Source organism: Platalea leucorodia (assembly GCF_965183815.1).
Source record: "Platalea leucorodia genome assembly, chromosome: 4".
NCBI lineage: Eukaryota > Metazoa > Chordata > Aves > Pelecaniformes > Threskiornithidae > Platalea > Platalea leucorodia.
The window spans coordinates 18772151-18798085 of NC_138826.1; the positions used below are offsets into that span (position 1 = coordinate 18772151).

Sequence of the window (25935 nt, forward strand, 5' to 3'; positions counted from 1 at the left end):
CCTGGCCGTGAAACTTCTTTGCAGAGTTATTAGAGGACCTCCTATGAAGACATCTCACTGGCCTGTTGTCTCTGGCTATGGGGATCACACTGCCAAGAGCTGTTAGGTTATGCGTTTCTGTCGATGCTGCAATATGCTGCGGTGACCTTCCACTGACCTAGGACTGCATTGCACTGGTAAAAGCAGCACTGAGCCACCCAGCTGCAAAGCAAAATCGCTTCTGCATGGTGCTGCTTTTTCCACATTTAGGTTGAACAGAGTTTGGAGCTAGGATGTAGATTTGTTGTGAGCCTCATAAATGAGTATGGGTGAAGTGTTAGAAGCAATTGATAACTGTTCATTCTGAACTTCTGTCCTTGTGTTGCAGAAAAGCTGAAGGTAAAAGGCACACTTCAGTAAGGCGTTATTGCAGAAGTAAATTGAGGAAGCGAAGGTAGCAATAGTGGTTCAAGAAAGACTGTTTTGTCCTTTCCTGATCAAGGTTTCTAAGAAAATTCAGAGGTAGAAATATGGAGTGAGAGTCTAATTCTGCAGCTTTTACTGAGTTGTGGTACACTTTGCAACTGCAAGTGCTTTGCCCAGACTGGGGGCCGTAATTTGTATTTTGGAGATATTCCTGTATCCCTTGAGGGGGCCTGTCCAAAGCCAAGTGAACAAAGTGCCTAAAACACCCTTTGGAGTATGACAAGATGCTCTGAAGCCTCAATGTAACTTGTTTTAGTGAAAGTGTATGCTATTATTACTAGCATTCATGATTTAGTTATATGATTCTGTATCTTTAGCAGAATAGTTAGTAAGCAGTAGCATAGGCAGTATGAATGACTTCTCTAGATGTGGGAAAATAGTACAGCATTAACACAGTCGCAGGCTGGGAAATATTTTTTTCTGAGCACTTGCTGATGGGCGGTTGGGATTTGTGATGTGGTTATCCAATGACAAAATGTGGTTGCCCTCATATTTGCCCTGTGGTCTCACTTGTCAGGTGTGATTGTCTAAAGGCATTTTTCTGTGTTTTCATTATTTTGGTTTTGGATTATGAGCCAGCAATTCGAATTTTGGCTATAGCTTAGTCTTGGTTTAAATATAGAGCAAACTCTGAGATTATCAACCAATGCTTTGAAGAATTGAAATGGTTTGATCATGTGTTTCAATTTCAAATAGTATGATAATGTTTTACAATGTTGTAAGCTATTTTTATGGTTTGAAAATAAGTAGTCTGTGTCTTCATTAATGGTCTATCTTCAAGCCCTGCTCAGTTTTCAAGTTAATGTGTTTCACTCCTGGTTCCCTTTCAAACTGAAGTTACAACGTTGCCCAAAGGAACTAGAAATTCCTTGTGTGTTAGTGGTGGTCTTTTTTGGATCAGGTCACAGAGTGTACTTTGATGTATATTTATCTATCAGTTAATCTTTATTATAATAGCTAACTCCTGTTTTGCAACAGGGTTGCTATAGAGTAAGGAGAATGGCCTGCTCTCTGCGAACAGTGTATCCTGAAAAACCGGTGGCTGGCTTGTAGTGTCAGTTGCAAGTTGTGCTACTTGGTGCAGGATTTGATGATACTCCGTTTAAGTTGAAAGGCAACAGTCAGATAAAGCAACTGTCTATGTGAGCAGGTCTATCACCCTGTATATTGCTAGGAAGGAGCAGTATTTTTTTATTGCTAGTCCATTACATAGAGTCAAAACAGCATAAGAAGAGTGCGTGCTGTAGACTGATTAATCTGGCATTTATATATTCAGCTGCAGAACTGCAGTTCTCATTTTTTTTGTGGGCTAGCCTGATATTTCAGGCAGATTTACCATTGGTGGCAAAAAATATTTTAGAAGAAGGTGAGGATTCGCTTCCATTGCTGCAAGTTTCATTATAGTACTTCTCTACTTTTTATAAAGCCTGAAAGTGTTTGTGGGTAATCGTATCTGTACTGCATTTTTCTGTTGTGCACAAAATCTTCAGGTTCAGTGCTGATTAAGTTTGTCATGAAATATGTGTCTGCAAATCAGGTTATCTTGATCTTTTTAAGTGTTCATGCATCAGCTTCTGACTCAGTTCTTGCAGTGTTTTCCAAATGGGCAACTGCCAAATGAAGCTTTAACCTAACTAGTAACCTATGTGAATAATACTTCTGAAATAGCTCTCTCCAATTTCACAAGCATTACCAAGGAGCTTGAAATTGTTCCTGTGTTTAGGAAACATGTTTCAAAATACATTAAAGCTTTCAAAATAGAAGGATCATCTGCCAGAAGATCCAGAATAGTGTACTTGATAGGTGGTTCATGCAGTTTGTATCATTGTGTCTCATTTAAATTTAACCTTCTCATCATATGAATGGCTTATTAACTGTTACCTCAGTTAAATTCAGGAAAGCCAATTGTTATTCATGTCATTTCTTCATCGACTTGTTCCTCAAGCTGATTTTATTTAGTGTCTGTTGACCCAGATTTTGGACGTGCCATATGCATAGAAAATGCATAATTTTACATCCTTCACAAATGCCAGTCACATGGGTACTTACATTCTTGCAGATTTTTTTGGAAAGCCAACAGCACACACTGTACTCTAGCTTTCTGTGTGCATTGCTGAACCATTTGTCTGAGATTTTGTAGTTCTGTCAATACAGATGTCTACCTGTGGAGCCTTAGCATAATTCAATTAAATATAAGCCTGTTCTTGACCTGTAAGTGCTAGAGTGTTTGCACATACAAGGCTGGAATTACAGCAACTGCAGTTAAGCAAGTTTTGTCATGTTGCATTTTATGGATTATACTGCTAAAATGAGCTCATAAAAATCCATGAGGATTGATATTTCTTAAATAATGCTTCTAAGATAATGCCAGGAATGGGTTCGCAAATAGGAAACTATTTCTATGGATTGTAGTAAACTATTAAGTACTAACTCATTCAAAAACATCAACCTAGCTTGGCATCAGCATCAAGTAATCACATTAGATTTTATCTTACTGAAGGGCTTGCTATAGCTAGTTGTAAAATCCAGCTGTTGTCAGTCTTTCTGGCTATTATCTGTTGGTGGTTGAAATGCCCAAACCTAATCCCTGTCACCACAGACCTTGGTAAAACAATGACATCATGTTCAATTTGATGTTCAGCTTAAAGTATGCTCAACATCGCTTCTCTTCCTCATCTTGTCCATGTCTACTAAGGAATTATTTGTATGCCTGACAAACTGCATCCTATGCAGGAAGGAGTTAACAATCTCTCCTGGAGCCTGGCTGAAGCCCTTCCTGTATCTCGACCTTTGCCAGGAATACCAAACTGGTAGGGAACTTAATCACTGACACTGACGGAAGTATTAAGAAGGAAAGAAGCAGGTTTTAGAGTGCATCAGCCTTGATGGAAAGACTTGGGGTTAAACAGAGAGGATCTGAAAGATGTCTTTGAACAGGCTTGCACTAGGGACCTGCAGAGAGGGCTGGGAGGTTTTTTTTTTCCATATAGCGTGAGAAAGGTGTTCAGCTCTGATATCGTGAGTGGGATTTTCACTATGTCTCAGAGAAAGTAATTTGCTTGCCAAACTGCAGTGAGTGTAACTTGAATTCTCCCATGAATCAGAGTCATACAAAATTAATAATCAATATACTGTAGTATGTGTACCTAGGGGGATACTTTTAAGACATTTCGACTTTAAAAAGCAGTGTTTCAACTTCCAAGTATTGCATACTTCAATTTTAATAGACTCTTCTTTCTATTACAGGCATTTAGATGTTTCTGTTGGTAGCAGCTCGCACTGGGACTTTCACAGTTTGCACACTTCCTTATGCATAGAGTGACTTTAAAGGATTTCTACCCCATTGATTTCAGCGAGGCAGTGTTTTCTTCTGAGTTTTGTTTTTAGTTAATTTCAACATAAAAGTAACATAGTTAATATTGTTTTATACTGTATGTTTGTTCTGTTTTGTTTCATAAACATGTGTGCTACCTTCTCTTGAAATGTGGAGTTTCTGTGGCATGCTGGAGTGTCACCTTTTCCTAAGGCATGAACAGATTTTCTGCCGCTTAGTCTGTTTATTGAGCAGGTAGAGGACTGGAGTAAGGTAACAGAGTAGTAGAAGTCAGTTGCTTCAACACTGTTAGTTGCTTCCCAACAGAGAGAAATACTGTGAGTTAATTTTAGTTGGGCTTTTGAATTAAAAACAGACTTTTTTTAAAGTCATATTTCATTTTCTTCAGTGATCCTGGGAGATGTGCGTGTGCAAAGGATGTATAGTATAGGCTGTTGATTTACATGAGAGAAATAAATACACAATGATTTTCTATGTATAGGCTATGTGAGCTCATAGAGTTAGCAAAAAATAATATAAAATTATTGGAAAATATATGCTTTGATTATATGTTTGCAGAGGAATGTGACACATTTAATCTGGAACTTATTGATTTCTAAAATAATATATTTACATATGCGTAGTGTTGGTATTCAAAGCCTATTGAAATAGGTAACTTAGACATTTGTGACATTGAATGTTCTGTTTTATTTCATATGTCTTGTGAAGGCTCTACTGAAACGATTGGTACGTATTTATCTTGAAGATTTTGTCTTAAGTGCCCCAGATAAAGAAGACAGATTAGCTATAGGTGGTAATAGATGGCTAATTATTTCTGGGACATGTGTAATAGAAATCTGATCAAATCTTTAAAAAGAACTTAGAAGCTCACAGTTTCCTTTAGAGGTGAATGGAACATTTTATGTTGGAGTCTGTGGAAATATTAAGGGAAGATAAGAGCATTGCTATGTGGACTTCAGTTTCTCATTTTATTTTCTATGAAATAACATAGGTTCCAACTATGTCCACTGTATCCATTTAGGTATATAAAACAGATGGCCAAACTTGGCATTTTGTTACATGGCGATAGCTAGTACCACAGTGAGTGAAGCTGGCATTTTCTTTGCTTTTTTTTCCTACTATTACAACACAAAATTAGAAAAAAAAAATAGCAGTGCAGCACTTGTTTTTCAGTTTCTTGCTTCATACATCGGTAAGTCGCACAAAGGCTTAGCAGGAAGAGGCATCTCCTTGGTCAGCAGTGTAAAAACAGGAAGGAGGAAGTCTATTGCAAATCTGGGTTCACTGATTATCAGTTCATGTTTCGCTGCAGAGGATGTCCATTAACAGCCATCAGCGTGATCCATTGCTTATCCAGCATGAACAATGACGGCTGTAGTGCTGCTACTACAGAATATGGACCCTGCTTATAGGAAGTAATGTTAACTAACAAACTGTACTCAGCCCTTTCCTGCTCATAGAAACAGGATACTATTAGTGAGAACAATTCACAGAAATTGCACATCCAGGAAAACCAGGCAAGTAAAGCATAACAGCTAAACTAAGATTAATAAAATCTTTTCTCTGATTAGGCCATAGCTTGAGTTCTACGTTGTTCTGGCATGTAATGCGGTCTTTTAAATAGAGCAGTGAGATGTAATTATGAATAAGGATGGTAGAACTGGACCCTGGGTAGCGCCTGGCATAGAAAGGCTGCTTAGGTTTTAAGAAAAGTGCTTATTACCGTAACTCCAGTTGAATTCCAGGAAACACCTGGACATTATTTTATAAAGCTTTTTAGGGTGTATGCAGCAACCTATATGAAATTACTCCATGGAAAATTCCTTACAAAGTTTGCAGTTTGTGTAAACAGAAAATATCTTTGTATATTGTAGGACAAAGGAAGTTTCTGCAGTGTTTCCTGTGAAATTGCAGCTTAAATGTAGCATGTGATACAGTATCGTGCTTAGGGATGCCATGGTTATAGTCACAATGACAGGTCTGTTTTAAGGGCAGAATATTAATTTGCATGGTCGGTGTTTTGTGCTTGCATCGATCCCACTGATCTCATCATGCAAATTTGAATTGTAAATATTATTTTATTTTATAACTTTAATTTCTCTCTCTCTCTCTCTCTCTTTTTCAATCAAATGAGAAATGGAGGGAGAAGACAAACATCTACTGGGCCACTTCTTGCAATGTGTATATGGGAGCTAGTTGAGAGCATCTCTAGCCTCAGTAGAAAATTGGCTTTGGTAGCAAGATATGAATTCTAAAAACATGATTTTCCCCAAGCACAGTTTATTCATTTGAGGGTTGGTTTATTTGTGTGTGTTTTGTTTTAAGGATTACTTTGAAAAATGGAATAAAAATTGTATGTCAGTTTCTTTTTTTGTGACTTGGTTTAACTGATCAAAGTGATCAGTTAAAAATTTATTTTTTTCCCCACAATGATAAATCTGAAGCTCTGCAAATGAATCTTTTTATCTTGCATCCCTTGCAATTCAGAAGTTGCATGGTCAGGCTTATGCTCCATGTCAAACTTGTACAACTATTGTGCAGATATGTGTAATTCCCATCATCGTCACAGCATTCATGGAGATGTAACTGATTGACACTTACTAAGCGGTTATCAGTACCCTGAAAGGAATGTGTGTATAGAGTTTTTAATTGCTTCACGTGTCTTGTGTAATCAGGAAGTGAAAGACTTTGTGGCAGTGTAGGCAGGGGTGGGGAACCTGCAGTTCGTCCTAGAAATGGGACAGAACTGGATGGGTTGGGGGTGTGTGAAAATGGTTGAAGGTGGCAAGTCATTAGTGAGGAGCTACTTTGTCCTGTAAAGAGATTGGTGCTTTTTTTCTATTTTCTGACATGTGTTTTTGCTATTTATTAAATAGATGACATATTTTAAGAGTCTTTGTTGCTGTTAGAACCTGTTGTTGTAAGTGATTACTAGGAAGAGAATTGTTCACTCTAAAAAATTTACAGTAATGCTTCATAAGCTCAGAGATGTTTCTCCTGATTATGGGTTGCAATTAGAAACCGAATAATAGCCCATTTAAAAAAGCAAAACACACACAAAAAAACACAACCCCAAAACCTTCAAGAAATAATAACTTTTTTTAAAACCCAAAAGGGATTTGTTAAAGATATTTTTTTTTCTTTATCTAATAGACTGTTTTAGTAATGATTTTTAATTGACAGAGTTATTTATCACCAACCAGGAATTCATATTATCTTCTGAATCATTATTTTCTTATGAAAGTATGGAGCTTTTAATTTTAATAAAATAAACTCTTCAAGTTCATTTTTGCCTGAAGCCTGAGTATCTGAACAGTTCTGCTTACCATTGAAAAGTTGCAGCTATTGCCATAGATATAAGGGGCAAAGTTACTTTAGTTCTCGTTCTGATTACTCTTGCCTTACTTTTCCATGCTAAACTCCCGCCAAGTAGATTACAGTGAAAGTTGCGTTCAGGTTTCTGATTATCCTCATCTTCTAGTGGGAAGGTGATGTAGATGTGAAGACTGGGGATGAGGAGGGGAAAAAGCAAATTTGCATGCAGGCACTTAATAACATGTATCCTGGTTGCATGCACAGAAAATATTTATATGAAATGAGAGCAGAAATATATTTTTCAAGATGTACTGTAACCATTTGTGAAGACATCTTTGACAGTGGTTTCGAGTGATAATGCATATGTATGGAGTTATCATTACAGAATGGATCAGATGACTTGAGGATAATTGATTTTTTAAAATTACTATTATTATTTTGTGAAGGATCAGGTGGAATTCATGGCAGGTTAGGTTTTACAATTCTTGGCTGAATTTTAGCTCTCAGGAGATTAGCCTTTTTGCTGGTATTTTTATGCATAGAATGGTGCCCTCTGGTGCTTCAACAGATTTTTGCATGTAGACACAAAAAAATTGTCAATAAGGCCTATTAAATACATATTTTTCATATTGTGTTTCAGTTTTGAAAATAACAATTTTAGGGAGTTTTTTTATGGCATAAAGTAACCTTGTTTGGTTTTCTTCAATTGGAAAGTCGTTGCATATCTGAAAATTGTCCTTCATTTTTCATTGAGACCTGAATTAAAATCTGTTTATGTTTGTCTTTCTCCCTTCAGCCCAGCTAGTAAGAAAATATCAAGGTAAAAATATCCCTATTGCAATAAAATCGAGCCAGTGACTGAGACATCTTTCTCCTTTAGGTTAAGCTGTCTGTGACTATTCCTAATTCTTTTTTTTTGCTCTTTCGTGTACTTTCTGCACTACCTTGTATTTACCCAGACTGGCATTAATATGACTCATATTGTCCAGTTGTTGGGATGAGTCAGAAAAAAGTCTCTCTGTCTATATGCAGAGTTCTGGGAAATATAAACAAATAACCCGCTACACATTACCAGAAAAATCCTTCAGCTCTGCTTGTGCTCTTCATGGGTGCCCTGCTTGCCCCATCAATTAGGAATCAAAATAGTACCTGCCCCGTCACCGATTCGCGGTACTGATGTCTAACTGATCACTAAAGTTAATGTTCTGTCATTCCAGACTGAAAATTAAGATCGTATGTTGTGTAATTTTTTTTGGTGCCAAAATCAAGTACAAACTTCCATCTCCAACATCAGTGATCTTTTCCTTTTTTTTTCCAGTTTGAAGATTCATACTGAGAAAAAGCTTACTCTTCAGAGTTTCATGGTCTGAATCAACCGCTAGTTGTCCATAGGTTCCTATAGCTGTGTAGATCACAGGTTGAAAGCAATTGTAATACAAACTGACTTATGTCTTTCAGTTTTGCTCAGTTGAGATTTGTGCTATATTTCAGACCACAGGATCCACTTCAGGGCCCCATAAAGTTGAAGAGGATCCTTGGGGTTCTTCATTCAGAAGCGTATAAATGTAAACAAAAAATGAAAGACCTATTTATTACACATGTAAAATTTCTCTTGATAGGCTAGGCATGTTTGCCCCTTTTTATGACACTTCCCACTGACATATGTGAAGTTAAAGTGAGAGAAAGATTTTTAGGGTAGATGTAGTTGCACGCGGCAGTCATCTCCTGAAGTACATCTGGAAGGGTTACCATGTCATCACTCTCTTCCCAACAGAACTGTGTGTGTGTGTATTGTAAATTCTGTTAATTTTGTGTGGTAATTTAAAAGAATTAGCTATAGGATGCTTTCAGGATTCTGTATCTCTCTCCAAGATGTTGCAATATGGTTATTTGTCTGTCTGATAGTTTAACTCTGAAAAGTGCAGAATTGCTATCAGGATTGCTTGCAGTGCCATAATCTGTTGAAATGTACGCCTTCAGATAATTATTCAAAGGTAGCAATTACTTTATTTAGATATGTGTAGGTAATTTTTTTGAAACGTATGTATGGAAAATAAGCTTCAGTATCAGAAATAAACCATACTGTACTATGTGTGATGTTCCATAATGGGTAAATCAGGCATGCATCGCCTCAATTGTGTTTGCAGTTTTGCAAAAAAGCCTGATTTCTGTCCATGGCCAGAGATGGCATGGCTCTCTCAAGTACACTTACACTTTCAAAAAGGCCAGTGCTTAAGGTCAAACTTCCTTCTGAAGCCTCTGAAATAGCATGTGTATAGTGTCCTAAGAGTATGGCGTCTTAAGAAAGTTAGTAAACTTGTTTAATTTGTCTTCTTACTTCACACCTAGATCAGAGAGTTGTGATACAAAGTGTGAATTTCTTTTAAATACTGTGATGATTTATTTCTTTAAAGGTAAGCCGTTCTGTCTCAGGAGTTTTTTCGCTAGTGTGCTGAAGAGGGTTGATTTGTTATTGTTCCCACAAGATGGAGCTGTCTACATATGTAATTAATACGGAATTTATACTATTAGTGAATCTTAAGGAGCTCTGTCAAAATACTGGTTTAGATCACAGATCACCATTTTATTAGTATCCCTGCAGAAAACAGTGTAATGTAGAACATAAAAGTAACTCTTATTTTAATAAGGTAGGCTAATCTTGTGGTTAAGGCAGTGTGTTGGGATGTACACAGTATTGATTTCTTCTTCCTCAGTTTTGAACATTTATTCCCTGTATGATTTTGAATCAAATATTGTGATAATACCCCTGAGAATTATCAGTTGGTACTTTATTTATCATCATTAAACTGAAGTATAAGCTTTAATACTGAGAACAAATAATAAATACTGATTCTTAGAACAGTGAATACTGTATTGCTTATGCTACATCATATATGCTTCCAGAATTTCTTGCACCTTTCTTCCCTCCCAGGCCAGGTTGCTGCTTCTCCCTCCAGCCAGCACCAGGTTCTGGGTGCAGGTGTTTCCCACTGGTGGGTGTGGGTCACTCATGATCTTCCACCACAGCCCTTTAAACCACAGTTGTCCTGGGCAGCCTTGAGGGGTCCCTTTCAGGCAGTCTGACAGGAACCTCAGAAGAGACTGACTGTCACACATTTGCTCTTTCCAGCTGTCATTTCAGACTGCGGTGGTGGAAAGGGTGAAGGCTACGTTCCCCTTTGTGAACCACTTCATGGGTCAACAACCTTGGATTTTCCCCTGGTGCACTTCGGAGGAAAGAACCTGCCTTTCAGTACCATAGCCTGATTTTCCTATCAATCGTAAGCTAAAGGGGGATATTCTAGGAGTATTTTATTGCATAGATTTTTCCCTGAGAAAATATCTATAGCAAGCAGACTATCAGGAACTGGCTTTCTTCCTTTGGCATGTAGGACAGCTTATTACCTTTCTCATTGCTCTAACTTCAGTTGCTTCTCTGAGTATTGTCCAAGGTCAAAGGAACTCAAAAAGGATGAAGAATCTAGTTACAAGGGTCTTTTCAATCTCTTCTATATCCTTTTCTTCCTTGAAAGGTCAAGTTCTTCGAGTTCTTGTCAGACACTCAGCTATAGGTTTGTTGAATGGGTGATGATGACCCCAGATCTTGGCAGAGCCCAGCTGTCTGGTTAGAAAAGAGGATCTTGAAGAATATGGGAACTCATACTTCTCTGAGAAGACCAGTGGGGAAGTACTTTCTCTCTACTCAAGAGTTTTAGAAGCTTTGACTGACTATTGCCTGGGTCTTGAACTTAATACTGTACTTCTACAAGTAACATTGAAACCATTGAAACGTCAGCCTTCCCCCTTCCCCCGCCCCCGTCTTAAGATTTTAAAATATTTAAAATTATTTTTTTAAAGCAGGTTCTCCTTATGGATTTCTGGAGAAAACTTTCTAATTATGAAAGGAAATTAGATGCTAAAAAAGCAATTTAAAGATTTTTGATCTCCTGATTTTTTGAAGGCTTGTAGCTTGCAGTACAAACATGTTTGTATATGTATGACTATTTCATCCTCATATTGCCACCCTCATTCTATCTGAAAAGCTGCTTCAGAGATTACCTGTCTTTGCTGTTGCTGCTGTATCAAGTTATTAACCAAATTTTGGAACTGCTTTTGCCTTACCTTTCTTGGAAGACTTCATACCTTTGATTTCCAGTACAGTTCTCTGTAATACCTCTTTTCTTGCTTCCTCTGCTAAAGTCTAAAGCTTTAAATTGCCCCCGTCTCCTTTGCTCACTCTCATGCTTGAGCATTTTTCCATGCAGCTTTCTATTTCTGACGCAGCTCAACAAGCTACGCTGGTATTTTCTCCTGGAGTCATGTTTCCTGCTTGAGGTTTCTAAGTGTGCTATTCAACCAATTAGTAAAAAAAACCAAAGGACCTGATTTTAGCCATTTCTGAAGGTTAGATCCCATTGATGTAGCAGCCTTAGGCATGTGCATGTCATGGTTTTGCTTTAGGAAACGTTGAGCATGGGCAGGAGGAGGCAAGGAGCAGTGGGGATTGCCTTCCGCCAGGGGTCCGGCTGCTGCTGCGCAGTGGTCTGGTCGTTCTGGCTGGAAGCATCCAACCCTGATTTAGTTGGATAACTCTGATGTTAGGAATACCAGAAAAGCAAATTTGTATGTTTGCACTTCTTTATATTAGCAAAGAGTGGAGTTTGATAGAAAAGCGATCATGCTATTTGAGGTGGTCAGAGAAACTGATTCTTTTGTACCCGTATTTGAGCATTAGGGCATAAATAACAGACCAGTGAGGCTCAGGTCAACCGTGATGTAACTGGTTAAGCACCTGGATTAATGCCATAAGGGCTGGGTTCAGTTCTCAGTTTTGCACCATCTCTTTCTTTTAATGCTGATTTTCGTGGAGTGGGTCACAAGTGATGCCACCGTAACATCACGTTTGCGTGCTTTTATTTTCTTTTTAGAAGAGAGATTTCAATAAAGATCCTTGCATACTATTTTTAACTGGGGGGAAAAGTAAACTTTGATTTTCTTATTTGTATTTAACAGGTCTGTATATGATGACCAACCAAATGCACATCAGAGGTTTATGGAAAAACTAGATGCCTGCATACGTAACCATGACAGGGAGATAGAAAAGATGTGCAATTTTCATCATCAGGGCTTTGTGGATGCTATTACAGAACTTCTTAAAGTTAGGGCTGATGCAGAAAAATTAAAGGTAAGGAACTAGTTTTTCAGAATTTCGTATATTATTGTCTTTGAATTTAAAAGAAGGAATAAGAATTTAGTGATTATCACATACACTCTGATGTTTGCAACAGTTTTTTAAAAAGTGGATTATTTAGGATTTGTGATTAGAGCTGTGTTGCCTGATCCAGTAATTTCCATTTACAAAGCTGAATATTTTATTAGGTCTAATTCTCTCTTTTTTTTTTTTTTAATATGCTTTCAGAAAATGTTACCAAAATTATTTTGCCCTTTTTAAAGGCTTTCTTAGAAGGTAAAGAACAACAAATGATAAACCCAATATTTCTTACATAGGTCTTTTTCTAATCGTGCATTTATATGTCAGACCTTAGAAAAATTTAAAATCTTGATTAGAAAAATAAAAATACTGCAATTATGGATGAAAAATAAATTTTCTTTACTCTGTAAAGAGCAGGAGAGTAGGTGGAGTTGGTAGTTTTCATTAGAAATGAGAGTTTTTACTCCCAAATCAGAACGCAGAATAGTGAATTATGAGATCCGTCCCTTTTAGCTCTCTTTACACTTTTGAGAGCAAAATATGCACACCAGACAGAATGAGCATAGTTCATCAGAGGTTATGATTAGAAGAGCATTATATAAAGGATATTCAGATAACAAGAGACCAAATACAGCGTCAATGAGGTCATTGAGCATCTTTGTTCAGAAATTAATGAGATTTTTAATAAACTAGAATGTGCTTCCTTATTATGATGACCTAATGAGTCACTTACTATGTGGGAAAATCTGAGGTCGAGCTTTGCCTGCACCTGCAGCATTAAAATGTTGCTGTGGTTTGGAGATTTCCACGTTTGATGTTAATCAACCACCCGGTGTTTGCATTCAGCAAAGTATGAATGTTTAATTACCATAAAATGCAATCACCATTTCTTACAGACAATGAATGGCCCATAGAGCTCATTGAGGTTATCAAAAAGGGACCAGTGGTCAATTGGGTCAATGATTTGAATTGTTTGACAGACCTACAGAAACAAGGAAAGTTCAAAAATCCCAAGTAAATTTGAGAAGTTTGCCACAGAATCTGTTAGAAAGAACTGTCATAAGTAATTGAAGTTAACAAAAGCCCTTTGCGATCAAAAGTTCAAGTTCAAGCTGTAGAGTTAATTTGAATTTGCATTTCTTTGTTCTAAGTTTCTCATGAAGCATGATCTGATTACAAGGGTGAGCAGTCACATCAGGGCAATATATGCATATTTGTCTAACAAAGGTGAAATTATTTTTAAGGTCCAAGTTACTGATACCAACCGAAGGCTTCAGGATGCTGGGAAAGAGGTGAGAAACTGGTGCTTCCTATATGGGCATTATGAATATTTGTAGCAAATTAAATTTATTTGCATAATTTGTGATTTTCTTTCTTTCTTTTTTTCAATCTCTAAGGTGATAGCCCAAACAGAGGAAATCATCCGATGTAGAGTTCAGCAACGGAATATCACAACAGTTGTGGAAAAACTACAGTTGTGTCTTCCAGGTGAGTGACCTATAGCTAAATATGAAGGCAAATTAAATAAAGTAAGTCACAATAGCCAAAATGGAAAAGAATTTTATTTTTTAAGTTGTGGTTCTGTAACATCCAGTTTAACAAAAAAATTAACAGGTTTTAAAAAGATGTCAACATGTAGGTTCCATGTCTTTTACAATATTTGATGTAGAGCAATTATGCCACTTTGTGAGAAGACAGTGAGACAGATATAAGTGGTGCAATGTAGCCACATACAGCTTTAAATGAAGTAATATTTTTAGTATAATAAACAATGAATTTGTTGCTAAGGAGGGTGGTTTTTACTATTTGAATTCTAGAGAAAATACTAATGATTCTATTTCAACGTTGTGCTTTTAGCTCTGTGTCATTACAGGCTTTTTTTTTTTTTTAATAAAACATAAGGGCTCTAAATGATGTTTCAGAAAGGTAATGCTATAGGATTGCACACAGCTCTATAAGGGTTTTATCCTGTTTGTGATATTGACGTAAAACAGATCTGAGAATTTTTCTTTGTAAAGTCTTGTTGTTGACTTGTTATGAGTACAGTAGGTGGTACTGTTGCCATTTAATGGAGACAGGTCATAGACTGGTAGTGCAGATAAAGTTATGGTATGTAGTAAGTGAATGAATATGCTTGAAATATATATCGTCTACTGTTTTGTTTAATCTTAATTCTTTTTCATTTAAAAGCTGTTAAGAGTTCAGTTCTTTTTTCTTTCTTAGATGCATTCTAGAATTTTTTTGGCTAATTTTATCACATTTATGTTGTAGTAGGAATGAGGTAAATTTAGCATATCCTTTTCTATGGTTTATTTTGTCCTTTACAGTATATATTTTCCTCTCTTATTAACTAAAGCCATAATAAGATCCATGGGTTAATCTGCTTGTTTTTATGCAGTGCTGGAAATGTACAGCAAACTAAAAGAACAGATGAAAGTAAAAAGGTGAGTGAACTTATTTCTATGAGTAAAATATAACATTTGTAAGTAAACTGATAGAATAGCAAACACTAATGTAGACAAGTAAGTATTCTACGTCCTGTAGCTTGGTACATGTAGTCTTTTCATAATACCGTGTCTGTGTTTCAAGAATGTTACTGCAAGTGAGCAAATGTTATGTTAAATATAAAGACTTTTTGGAGCTTAGTGATTGCCATGAAAAATAATGTTTACTTGAATAAGCAGTGAAATTATGATTATAAAATGTGAATTAAAGTGTATTTTTTTTTAATGCTTAAAACAGTTTAAGAAGCAAGAATAATAAGATCCTTAGGGAGTAAAGATCTTTCAGAGTACAGTAATACCTGATTAATCTATCATGATGTATTTAAAACAAATTCATAATCCAAGAAAAAAGCACATTTCACTCCATATACCTTTCTTTAGACCTACCTGGTATCTCTGTGCTAATCTTTTGTGTATGTGGGACTATTAGAATGAAGTGCAGAAAATGTGTTGTGGTTTGTTTTTTTCCCCCGCTGTGACAAATTGACTTGTTAAAAAAAATTAAAACCATAATTAAAAATAAATTCCTAGAATAACGGTTTCTAACTGGTATGTGACCAGTTGCTCCTTCCTCTGCTGTGTCTTCACTTTCCATCTTCTCAGAGAGCCACTCACTGCTGCTGTAATCCCAGTATCCCCAGTTCTCTCTCCATGGCAGCTTGGCTGCCCCTGCCCGCATGTAGCTGTCATCCAGTCCCACTAGGGCTGATGCTGCTGCCTTGCACCTCATGCACACCCACCCCAGGAATACTACTGCTGCTGTTTTCCTCTTCCTGATTTCTACAGCATCATTGCCACCTTCGTCCCTGCCTGCTTTTCATACAAACTCAGTCACACCGGTTGCTCTGTGTCTTCCCTTACTGGATTCATGATCATTGTCGTTGCCTCCTTGTGTGCCTGGCATCACTGCAGGGAGCTCCTGCTAACAAGTCTGTCCGGACCTGACTGTTTCCATTTGGAACTAGCTATGTGTAGTCAGGTGTCTACAGGGCTTCTGTGTAATCTAGATTTGTTTTTGGACTGTTTGTCTGGATTTCTGTTGTCTGGGTGGCCAACACCTCCTGCCATACCGCTGGACATCTGAAAATCCTCAACAATGGCCACTGTGTATGAGTAAATCAGCTCTAAAGCCTGTATGCAGACATGTCTAAAAAGCATCAGATCTGCTGTACACATCAGATCAATCAGGATTGCAGTAAATCTGATGCATCTTCGACAATGGTATATGTGCTACACGATATCTGTGCACACATGCTGTCTGGGAGGTCTTCTGCAGAAATATAAGAGCTCTAAGAATAACCTAATAGCTATGGCACTATGCTTTCTCTTACTACAATCAAAACTTGCTAGATGTGAACCAGCGTGGTAGATCTTATCAGCTTGACTACTATACACTGTTTCCTCTGAACAGGACACTGGTTTGACATCTGTTTAGAGCAGCTGGCAGCATGTTGTTGCAGTGCTCTTGGAGCAGCTCAGCAGAAAGATGTAAACAGTCCAGCGCCCTTGCTACTCTGGTCAGAGAACAGACTGCAGGATGTGCTGTCTGAATCGCACCGCTTCCTTCTGCAAGGTCGTCTGTAGAGTGTGCTACATTTAGCGTGTTGGAAATATGGAAACACTGGGATTAAGGCTTGCATTCTGCCATTCCCTTGCTCTGTCAGGCAAGACAAGCAGCATCCCGGTTTTAGAATTACAAGGGAAGTTACAGTTCCTAATGTCATCAGGGAGAGATCACTTAGGTGAGATAAATTGCAGATGGCTTTTAGCATTTTGTCTCCATGTTTGCTAGTAGTTTTGTAGAGTCCACTGATGGTTGCTATGCTTTCTGAGAAATAGTCAATACTCTTTAAATCTAAAACTAAATTTCTGTTATTTAAGAGATGCAGATCTGATAATTTTCCTATGGAAGGAGTTGCCAGACAGGAAGTCTTAAAAGTCAAAGGAGGATACACTGAATTGAGGGGTTTGGACACGTCATTGTCATACCATAAAAAGATCTAAGGGAGAGAGGAGATGCCACAGCTTTGATGTACCATACCTTGAAATCACATAGAGTGCAGAAGGTTTAGACTCTGCTGCAGGCTACTGCTCCAGCTCAGATACCTCTTTCATTAGCTACGCTACAGTTACTACTTTGCCTGTGACTTACAACTCCCTATAATACAGTCAAGGGGTGGCTATCCTATGGAACTTGCAAGTAATTCAAATGGTAATTTTCTTGTGGCTTAGCAGGCAACAAATCCAAAGAGTGAGTGTATCCTGGCCTTTATCACTAAGTGATTGAGCAATAGCAAGGACATCCCTGGCATCAGTGCAAAAACCTGATAGCTGATGTGTGCAGGTACAAGGAATTTCAAAACTGACTTTCCTAAGTTTTGCTGTGAAGCTTTCCTGGAAGAGTCAGAGAGAGGAGCATTCACAATCCCTGTCTTAACAAAACAATAAGGAATGTTTATTTTAGGCAAAGATAATTTTTCCCCATAAACCTCCACTGAGGTTGTTAATGCAGCAAAGTTTTCATTGGTCTTTTAAAAAAAGACCTCTTTTCTTTTGACTTTCTCTGCTTGCAGCCTTTTAGACAGTATTTTCATTATTCCATTGTCTTACAGTCTTGCACTATGAATTTCTAATGTTTAAAGGAAAGGAAGAAGAAAGTGTGGATATTCTATATTTTGGGGGGACAGTTGTTTTAGGATAAAGATGGGAATTCCATTCCCATCTCTCCATGGCAGACACCTTTTAAGATAATGCAGGATTTTGGGTCTGGAATACATACTAGTTTACACAGATGGAATGGAGGTTTACTGAGGAGTCCAAAAAGCCATCTATTGAGAGCAACTTTTGGTCCCTACGAACATGAGCTACATTTGAACTGATGACCTAGAGGTGAAAGGCTCTGTATGCTATTTATTTGTCTTTTGAGCCATGCGTAACACAAGTTGACAAGAACTATAGTTGTGAGAGGAAGTAACTGTGGAATCTGCTCTAAACAGACACAATTGGCTGGAAAGAGTTATGGAGGGTTTAAAGTCTTAGCTGAGGAAGCACAAGGGAGAGGCGTGGTTTCTCCCACTCCTCTCCAAAACACCTAGTGGGGGCTATGCATTTAGACTGAACTACCTAGATCTTTAATTTTAAGTCGGAGATAAGATCATCACACATTTTGTACAGCTCTGTTACCATGGCCTGTGCGTTTGGATTTTGATATGTGTCTCTGGAGAAAGTTCCCAGCTGCTTCAAGAGACTGTGGTCTAATTGAGAATTGTTAGAACTGGTGTTTTTGCAAACCTTGTTCCACTAGGAGTATTACCAAAAACGCCCCAAACTCACCATACAATGAAAATAATTAAATAAATCAATCTGCTAAGGTTGTTGCTGAATCTTCTTGAATCTACTGTGAGAAGGACTAAGGAAAGAGTAGTCTTTCAGAGTGAGCTTTTTGCCGTGAAAGACTTGGATTTGTTTTCTGACCTTACTATAAGCTTTCTTTCAAACTGTGGGAAAGACAGAGTTGATCAGTTTTTTAGGTTGCCAAGTCCCACTGAGACAGTCATGCAGCCTTTCTCTGCATAAACCTTCCAAGTATTCAAATAAACCTGAAGACATAAAGGATGCAAATAAGAAAACTTCATACTTTATATAATTTGGTTCTACCCATGTCTGTATGGAAAGATATTGGAACAGATAAAACCGATGGTGATTTGATTTTGGTTTTCTGCATTGTTTTGGAACCATGTCAAAATGAAGCACTGAATTTTACCAACTGCAAATCAGTACCTCCCAAGGTATCATGGCTCTGGCAAAAAATTCCATGAAAATATGTATTTGGTACTGAACTGTCAGCTGCTTTCTTTCTCACTGTTCTCACAACCGTATTTGTTTGATAATTTCTATTTTTTAAAAAATCTCCTATCACATCATTATGGAAGAAAAAGATATTCCACAGATCTTGGGGTTTTTTTGCACAGCAACTCTTTAATCTGATTTTCAGAAATATTGAGCTTTTGACTCACTTTACAGAAGTTTCAGAGTTAGTAGTACTTTGATGTCAGTTCATGGTCCTTTAGGCCAACTGATAAAATTGGTGTGCTGGGGAAGTTTAAAAATTAGGTTTGGAATTGTTAAGGCAACTAGATTTAAAAACAAAATAAATAGTTGTTGCTGTGGTGAAAGGTTTTCAATTGAAATTTCAATACATCATCTTCAAGATCTCTGTGAATGTGAGTTTTCCACAGTATTATTGAAAAATTCCAAGGAACTCCCTTAAATTTGTTTGGTAGAGTACAAGAACTTTTTCATATTTACTTAATGGAAATGTAATAAGCAGGAATAGACAGTATTTGCCTCTGAGGGAAGCACAAAAGTTGGAGATATTTTCTTTGTAAATTAAGTTTGTTTCCTTAATTAAAATAAAATGAGAATTTTAAGGTCTCTCCTCTTGTTTTTTACAGCAGGAAATTTTGAGACATGACTACACCTTTCTTTACTCAAAAGGCTTGTGTACAAATGCGTTATTCTCAATAAAATTCACAGCCTTTGAGTTCATCTTGCTCCTGTCCTATGTAGCTTCTTGGCTGCTCTTGTTTAACTTGATGGGACTTTTTTAGTAAGTTATGGTATTTCTCTTAATGGCCTCTGAATGACACTCTGCTGATAAAAATCTTAAAAGTTCTCTCTGTCATTTAAAACATAACTTTAATACTTTGTGTATACTGAAGTAACGGTCACTTTCTTTTTCTTTTGGATTTTTTGTGTGTTGATGTTTCAAATTCTAATACAAACCTGACTACTCTGTGCCTGGGACTTGGACATTTTGTAAAAGGCCAGCTCAATTTTAGAATATGATGATGCAAAACGCTAATATTAATCTTCTGGGGGTTTTGGGGTTTTTTGTTTGTTTGTTTGTTTTTCCAGTCCTGCTTCTTGCTGGTTTTAGAAGTTTCCATTTTTATAGTTTGAAGATGTTAGTAAAATCTGTCTTATAGTTTTCTGGTTCTGATGACAAGGTGGACCAGTTCTGGACAGACTTACCATATGACCTCTATTGGTGTTTCAAACTTGTGTCCTCAATTTCAAAGCTTACATTATACATTTTGTGTTGGGGAACATATTCTTACATGATTAGCTCAGAAGAATAGACAGAGGACTGCTATATTTATATGAAAAAAAAAAAAATTGAAGATACATCTTTAACTCATTTTTAGTCAAATGGGCAATCTTTACCATATATGATTGATAATATGTGATGGGAACTAATATTGTTGTCAAAATCTTCAGCATTGAGTTAAATCTATGGAAGGTTTTTAAAGCAAAATAGACAAATACATCATTCCATGAAATGATACGAAAACTTTTTAATTTAAATCCTGACCTGCAGATGACCTTCAAATTAATAAGACTTCAGTGCTTTATCAGAACAGATGTTAAAAGGGCAAGGTCCTGAGCTCCATATATATATATATATAATTAGTAAGGGACTCTAGAATGGATTTAAAATGGATTATGTTAATTCTGATCTTAGAGACAGCAGTCAAAAACCTTCCAGATGAACTAACAGTGTTCTGATAAGCTGATCCGTATAATTTAAATAAAAACCTTTTATACGATTTTGATGCTATTATGGTTTTATTCCCCAGAAGTCTCACCATGTGGCACTCTTGGTCATTTACTATTTAAAAAAACAAAAACCACACACGTAAAACCCCCAGGCCCCTTCTTATCTGCAACATTCCCATCGCCTTATGTATGTTTTATATAAACCAAGTATATAATAAACAAAAGCTCCTAATTTACACTTGAAACCTCTTTATTTGCAGTCTCCTGAAAGCAGTTGTGTTCTGGAATAAGAGAGAAGATTTTTCCCATTCTCCAGCTGTGCTGAACTGTTAGCTTAGAAATGTCTTGTTTGAGAAAATTCAGAACAATGTGTTTATTTCAGAAAGGAACAAGAAGCTATGACTGAAGTATTAATAATTTATTATTGCTTGTCTGCAGAAGGGGAGCCAGCAGCTTGAATTGTATTTCAGTTTAAAAGTGTTCACTCACTATGTCTACAAAGTAATATCCAGAAGCAGAAGAACTGGAAAGGATACTTTTCCAGGTTTTCTTGAACATTTGAAGGGATTTCGCTGATATTCAGCTTTTCCCTTTCAAAATGATTTGGTAATTTTCCAATACTGATTGTGTAGGACTTTCAGGAAGAAAAAGGAGCTAAGGTTATAATACGAAAAGTTAAAAATGGGCTGTATTTGTGGAAAGAAAGGGCTGGAACTAACGGCAAGTTAATTCAGTTTGATCTCAGTTTTTCTCCTTTTCCCATTCAAGACCAAGCTAGAAGGCATCAGTTCACCTTATTCTGTTACAATAGGCCAAACTAAATACATTTTTTGAAAAGCCTCCTGGGCTGATTAGCTGGTAAGAAACCTACGTAAAGGAGAAGTATTGTCACATCTATAACTAATTGCTGTCCTATTCATGTTTAACCTGTTTGCTGCGTCTCTCTTTAAAATGTTGTTGACATCACAGATTTGTGGTCGTGGCGTTTCTGTTTATTGCCTTCTTCGTTTCGCTGTCTATCCCAGAGTTGGCCCTCTTCTATTTTGCTTTATCTTTTCAATGAAGTAAAAATTTTCACAAGCATTCTGCCTTAGGAGCCTGCGTGACATTTGAAAATAAAATAGAGAAGGGTATTAACTTCAGGAACAGGCATATAGGAGCCTGACTCAGCTCTGAATCACCTCCTTGTGGTGTTCATCTCTCTACTGATTATGAGAGGAAGCATGGAAAACCAATTTCCCTCAATTAAAATTTCCTTCTTTAAATGTTTCCCTAAATCAGCTGAAAGCATTAAAATTTTACTTACATGCTACAGGCCTGAAGTTGATAAATGGTTTTATCAAGTAAGTCTTGGCCCCACAGCCCCTGTAACCTATGAGACAACTGAGAGTGAAGACAGGTAAATAACTGTAGTAATAGATAGTGTTGATGTCTCAGTATTTGGTAGCTTTCTTTTGTCAAAATTGTTTGAGTCTTTATTTTTTTTATTTACTTTGCAGTGAAATCACTTTTAATGCTTAGTTTTAACTTGAGTATTTCTTTAAACTCATTGTCCCTTATGTAAATTTTCACAACATAGTTATGAATGTACTGTACAACATCTGCATAGTGTATAGACATGAGAGGAAGTATTTCTTGGTGTTTTGTTTTTTCCCCCTCTCGGGCCATGTCTTCCATATTTCTGCTACCAATAATCTATAGGCTAACAGAACACAGAAGAATAGAGAAAATTATTGAGTCTTTGGGGGTTTTTTTTTGTTTGTTTGGTTTGGTTTTTTTAAAACCCTCTGACCTTAATGCTTGTTCGAAGTAGTTTTCTTGGTGGGATATACTGTATTTTGCCAGAAGAGTAAGTAGATCCATGGTTTACAGCAAAATATGATATACTGCTGGAAAAAATATTGCTTAAGATAAGTGTATACATGTCTTTTCCATATAAGGATGGTGGAAAGAGGGTGGGTGTGGATGTGTGTATGTGTTCACATATACCTAAAGAAGGCAGATACATACAGGCACACTTTTCCAAGATTTTTTTCATTGTTTGGTGCATATACTGCGATGTCGGGTGATTAGCAATTTGTGTTTCAGAAAAAAGAACTCATAAAAAACCCTAATGAATTCAGTCTAGAAAGGAAGGTAATTGTTATGACTTTAGTGCCTCCATTCTGCAAGATGCCCCATGTGGTTTTAGGAATCTATTGATGAACAGCTAATACCATAGGAGCCGACTTAAAATTTTTACTTGACTGAGTCACTCTGACAGTTCACTGTTTTTTTCCAAACTAAAGCATTATATGGATAACCTTTCATTTCTTATTTTTTTCTAAGAACAGAGTAATTTCATTAGATATATATTGATTGCGTCTATGGTATCGATATCCTATATTTGATAAACAAAGTATTTTATTAAAATTTTATAAGAAGCTACATAATTTGATTTTAATCTCTTTGTAGATACTATTCTGCTTTAAAAACAATGGAACAGCTAGAAAATCTATATCTTCCTAGAGTTAGCCAATACCGTTTTTGCCAGATAATGATGGAAAATCTTCCAAAACTGCGTGAAGAAATAAAAGAAATATCCATGTCAGATCTCAAGGATTTCTTAGAGAGTATTCGAAAGCATTCTGACAGAATTGGGGAAACTGCCATGAAGCAGGTAAGCTGACCTAACAGGATGACTTCAGTCCTGTTACCTACTGAAAATATCACTGTTGATAGTCTCAGGTTAGCCCAAAAGATTTGTCTAAGGATTATAGTCATCTCATAGACCTTTGAGTAAAGGTGGAGAGCTGTGAAATGCTTGCAAGCATCTTGGGTAGTTTCTTCTCCTGGACATGAAGTTGTCAATTCTAGCGGTCTGTGGCTAACACAGGAAGCAGCAGCGTGACACACCAGTAGCATCAAACTTTCCTTCCAAATTTGTATCTATGTCCTAGACAAGAAGTAGTTTCCTCCCTGGGAAAGGAAGGAGAAATGCTGTATATCTCAAGTTGCAAAAAAATGTGAAATACTTTTGAGTAGTCAACTCCTAGACAGTCTGTAACTCAGCAGCTACTACACCAAAACAAAGAGCAGCCCATCTGGCAAGGATGAATAACTAAAAGACACGTTGAGATAACTGCTTAGCTCTTTCTGAAGTACTAATACAGGGCATGGCATTGGCATATTGATCTCCAGAGAGGGCACACTCCAGAGGAGAGAGGGCAGAGGACTGAGGTGAGAGCCAGGATGAGGCTGGGACAGCTGGAGCCCTTGCCTGTTCCATCACAAAATAATCTGCCACTTCAAAGCACTGGTACTGGGCAAACTCTAAAGCAATTAGTGCTTTTAAAATTTATTTGGAGAGCAAGTAAAGTTTTCATTTGACTTTTTGTTGGGCAGGGTTCAGGTCAGGTTGCCATTTTGTCATCTAAGGTTCTTGTAAAATGCAGCATTGATTATTATAAATGAAACTTAATCGCAAGGTTATAGTGTGCTACCTTGTTGCATTTTTTCAATAGTAAGGATGATATGGTGCGTTTGGCTTCTGCAGCTGACTGCTCGCTAAGGCTTAACTGAAGACAGCAAATAAATAGCTGGAAACTCTGTGATAACTACTTCATTTAAATATTGATTCTCTGTTTGCAATGTATGATCAAGAAAATTGCAGACTACTTTTTAAATTTTTTCTACCTTTAAAATTGCATTCTGGGGATTAGGGAAAAATTATGCAGAAATTAGCTATGGAACTAATTAATCATCCCAAATCGATTAAGGACAAAATCATCGGTATCAGCTGAGTACACACATCTTGCAGTTATACTGATGCGTGTTCAATAGCACCACCTGTTTTTCATGTCACAGCATATACTCATCAGTGATGAAATTTGCATTACATCGCTCTTTATTGGTACTACTTTTAAAACAGGCACAGCAGCAGAAAACCTTTAGTACTGCTCTTCAGAAGCAAAATAATGTAAACTATGGTCGGAATATGCATTTAGGCAGAAGCAGAATTTTGGAATCCAAGAATGAAATTACATTGAAGCGAACGTTTGAAGATGATGATGAACATGAAGAAGAGGTAACTTTACACTAATCAGTATGTCCTATTTAAAGTGATTTTTGTAGGTTTATTGAACAGAACTTGCAGTTCATTGTCTGTAGATAGTCAGTGTTAGTTAGGAAGGACCAGAGAACACCTTCAAGGGACACCAGTCCAGATCAGCATTTTAGGGGGAGAAAATAGTGCCAAAATATTAGTTGTGTTAATGATAGCTTTAGCATCATGTTTGGGGACAGTCAAACTTGTAATTATTCTGGAATTCAGTTGCAATTTACATTATACAGTACCTGCCCGCTGTAAATTATATGTGGCCTATTGGAATATTCTGCTATTGCTAAAGCTAGTATTTCTGTGTTGAGGACTTCAGCTTGTGTTAGAACTTTTTCAACTGTCGAATACTCAGTATTCATAAATTGAATAAAACAGCAAGTATTTAGACCTTTAAATCTGGTGCTCTGAAAACACAGTGAAAGGAGTCTGGTCTTGTAACACAAATAAAATCTAGTACTGTGATACAACGGGAGAGGAGAATTGAGCAATTAATTTACTCTTTTGTGATAGAACCCATCCATTTTTGGGTCCTGAAATTACTGGCAAAAAGACTGATGCAGTTACTCTTCAAGTCATTAGAGCAAACTCCTTCTACCACTTTCTATGAAAACAGTAGTTTTAGTAGCCATAAAACCTGTCAACAGAGTTGGCCTTTGCTTGTCTCAATTTGGTTGTGCTTTTGTATTCAACCCCAATGTATTTCCATATTCATCTGAACTTTAGATTCATCAGCCTACTACCTTCACACTCTACTAAACTACTAATTCTCCCCTAAATCTCCAAATTTTAAGAAACCAAGTTGAGCAGTTGTAACATTAAGGGCACTAAAACAGAATTTAAAAGGAAGGGATAATTCCTTACCAGTAAGATTGTCTTATGAAGTATTTAAGTAGGCTAGTTCTGCTGGTAATGTATCACATTTTGCAGATTATATGGTTTTATGCTTTATATACTTTTTCCTTTCCTTCTTCAGGTTTTAACTGCTCAAGATCTTGTAGACTTTTCTCCAGTCTATAGATGTTTGCACATCTACTCTGTTTTGGTATGTATTAAGGTGACTTCAAAAAGATATTTTACTTCTTGAAGCTGAATGTTCATTTTCGTATTTTTCATACTCTAATAGTTCCCAAGCAAACATATTGCTTCTAGTAGCAGTAGTTCTCGATGAACCAGCTGAGATGTGTAGAGTATGGGCACTCAGGGCACAACTGCATGGCTTATTTTATATGCATAATAAAGGACACACAGCAAGACATTAATTACATAAGTGTTCTTAAGAATATATGTAAAATATGCATGTCTCCCTCAATAGTGGTATCGGCACTTTTGCAGTTGCCCCAAGTGTTCCATGTTACCCAAATGTTTGGAGGGATATGATCAATGTTACAAAACAGGAATATTCAGTATGAATCTTGTGGAAATCAGAACAGTAGAGCAAAATAGCAAG

General features: G+C 36.9%; 1 protein-coding gene across 4 annotated transcripts in view; it reads left to right on the top strand.

Annotated features, from left to right (window-relative positions):
• The window catches only part of EXOC6 (exocyst complex component 6), a 94854-nt gene that overhangs the window by 4655 nt on the left and 64264 nt on the right, over window positions 1-25935 (top strand). For all 4 annotated transcript variants that reach the window (XM_082310514.1, XM_082310511.1, XM_082310512.1 and 1 more), the window contains exons 2-8: window positions 12128-12299; window positions 13571-13618; window positions 13724-13814; window positions 14725-14770; window positions 22844-23048; window positions 24300-24455; window positions 25462-25530. In XM_082310514.1, coding sequence (XP_082166640.1) covers window positions 12128-12299; window positions 13571-13618; window positions 13724-13814; window positions 14725-14770; window positions 22844-23048; window positions 24300-24455; window positions 25462-25530 — 787 coding nt within the window. The remainder of the gene's footprint in view (window positions 1-12127; window positions 12300-13570; window positions 13619-13723; window positions 13815-14724; window positions 14771-22843; window positions 23049-24299; window positions 24456-25461; window positions 25531-25935) is intronic.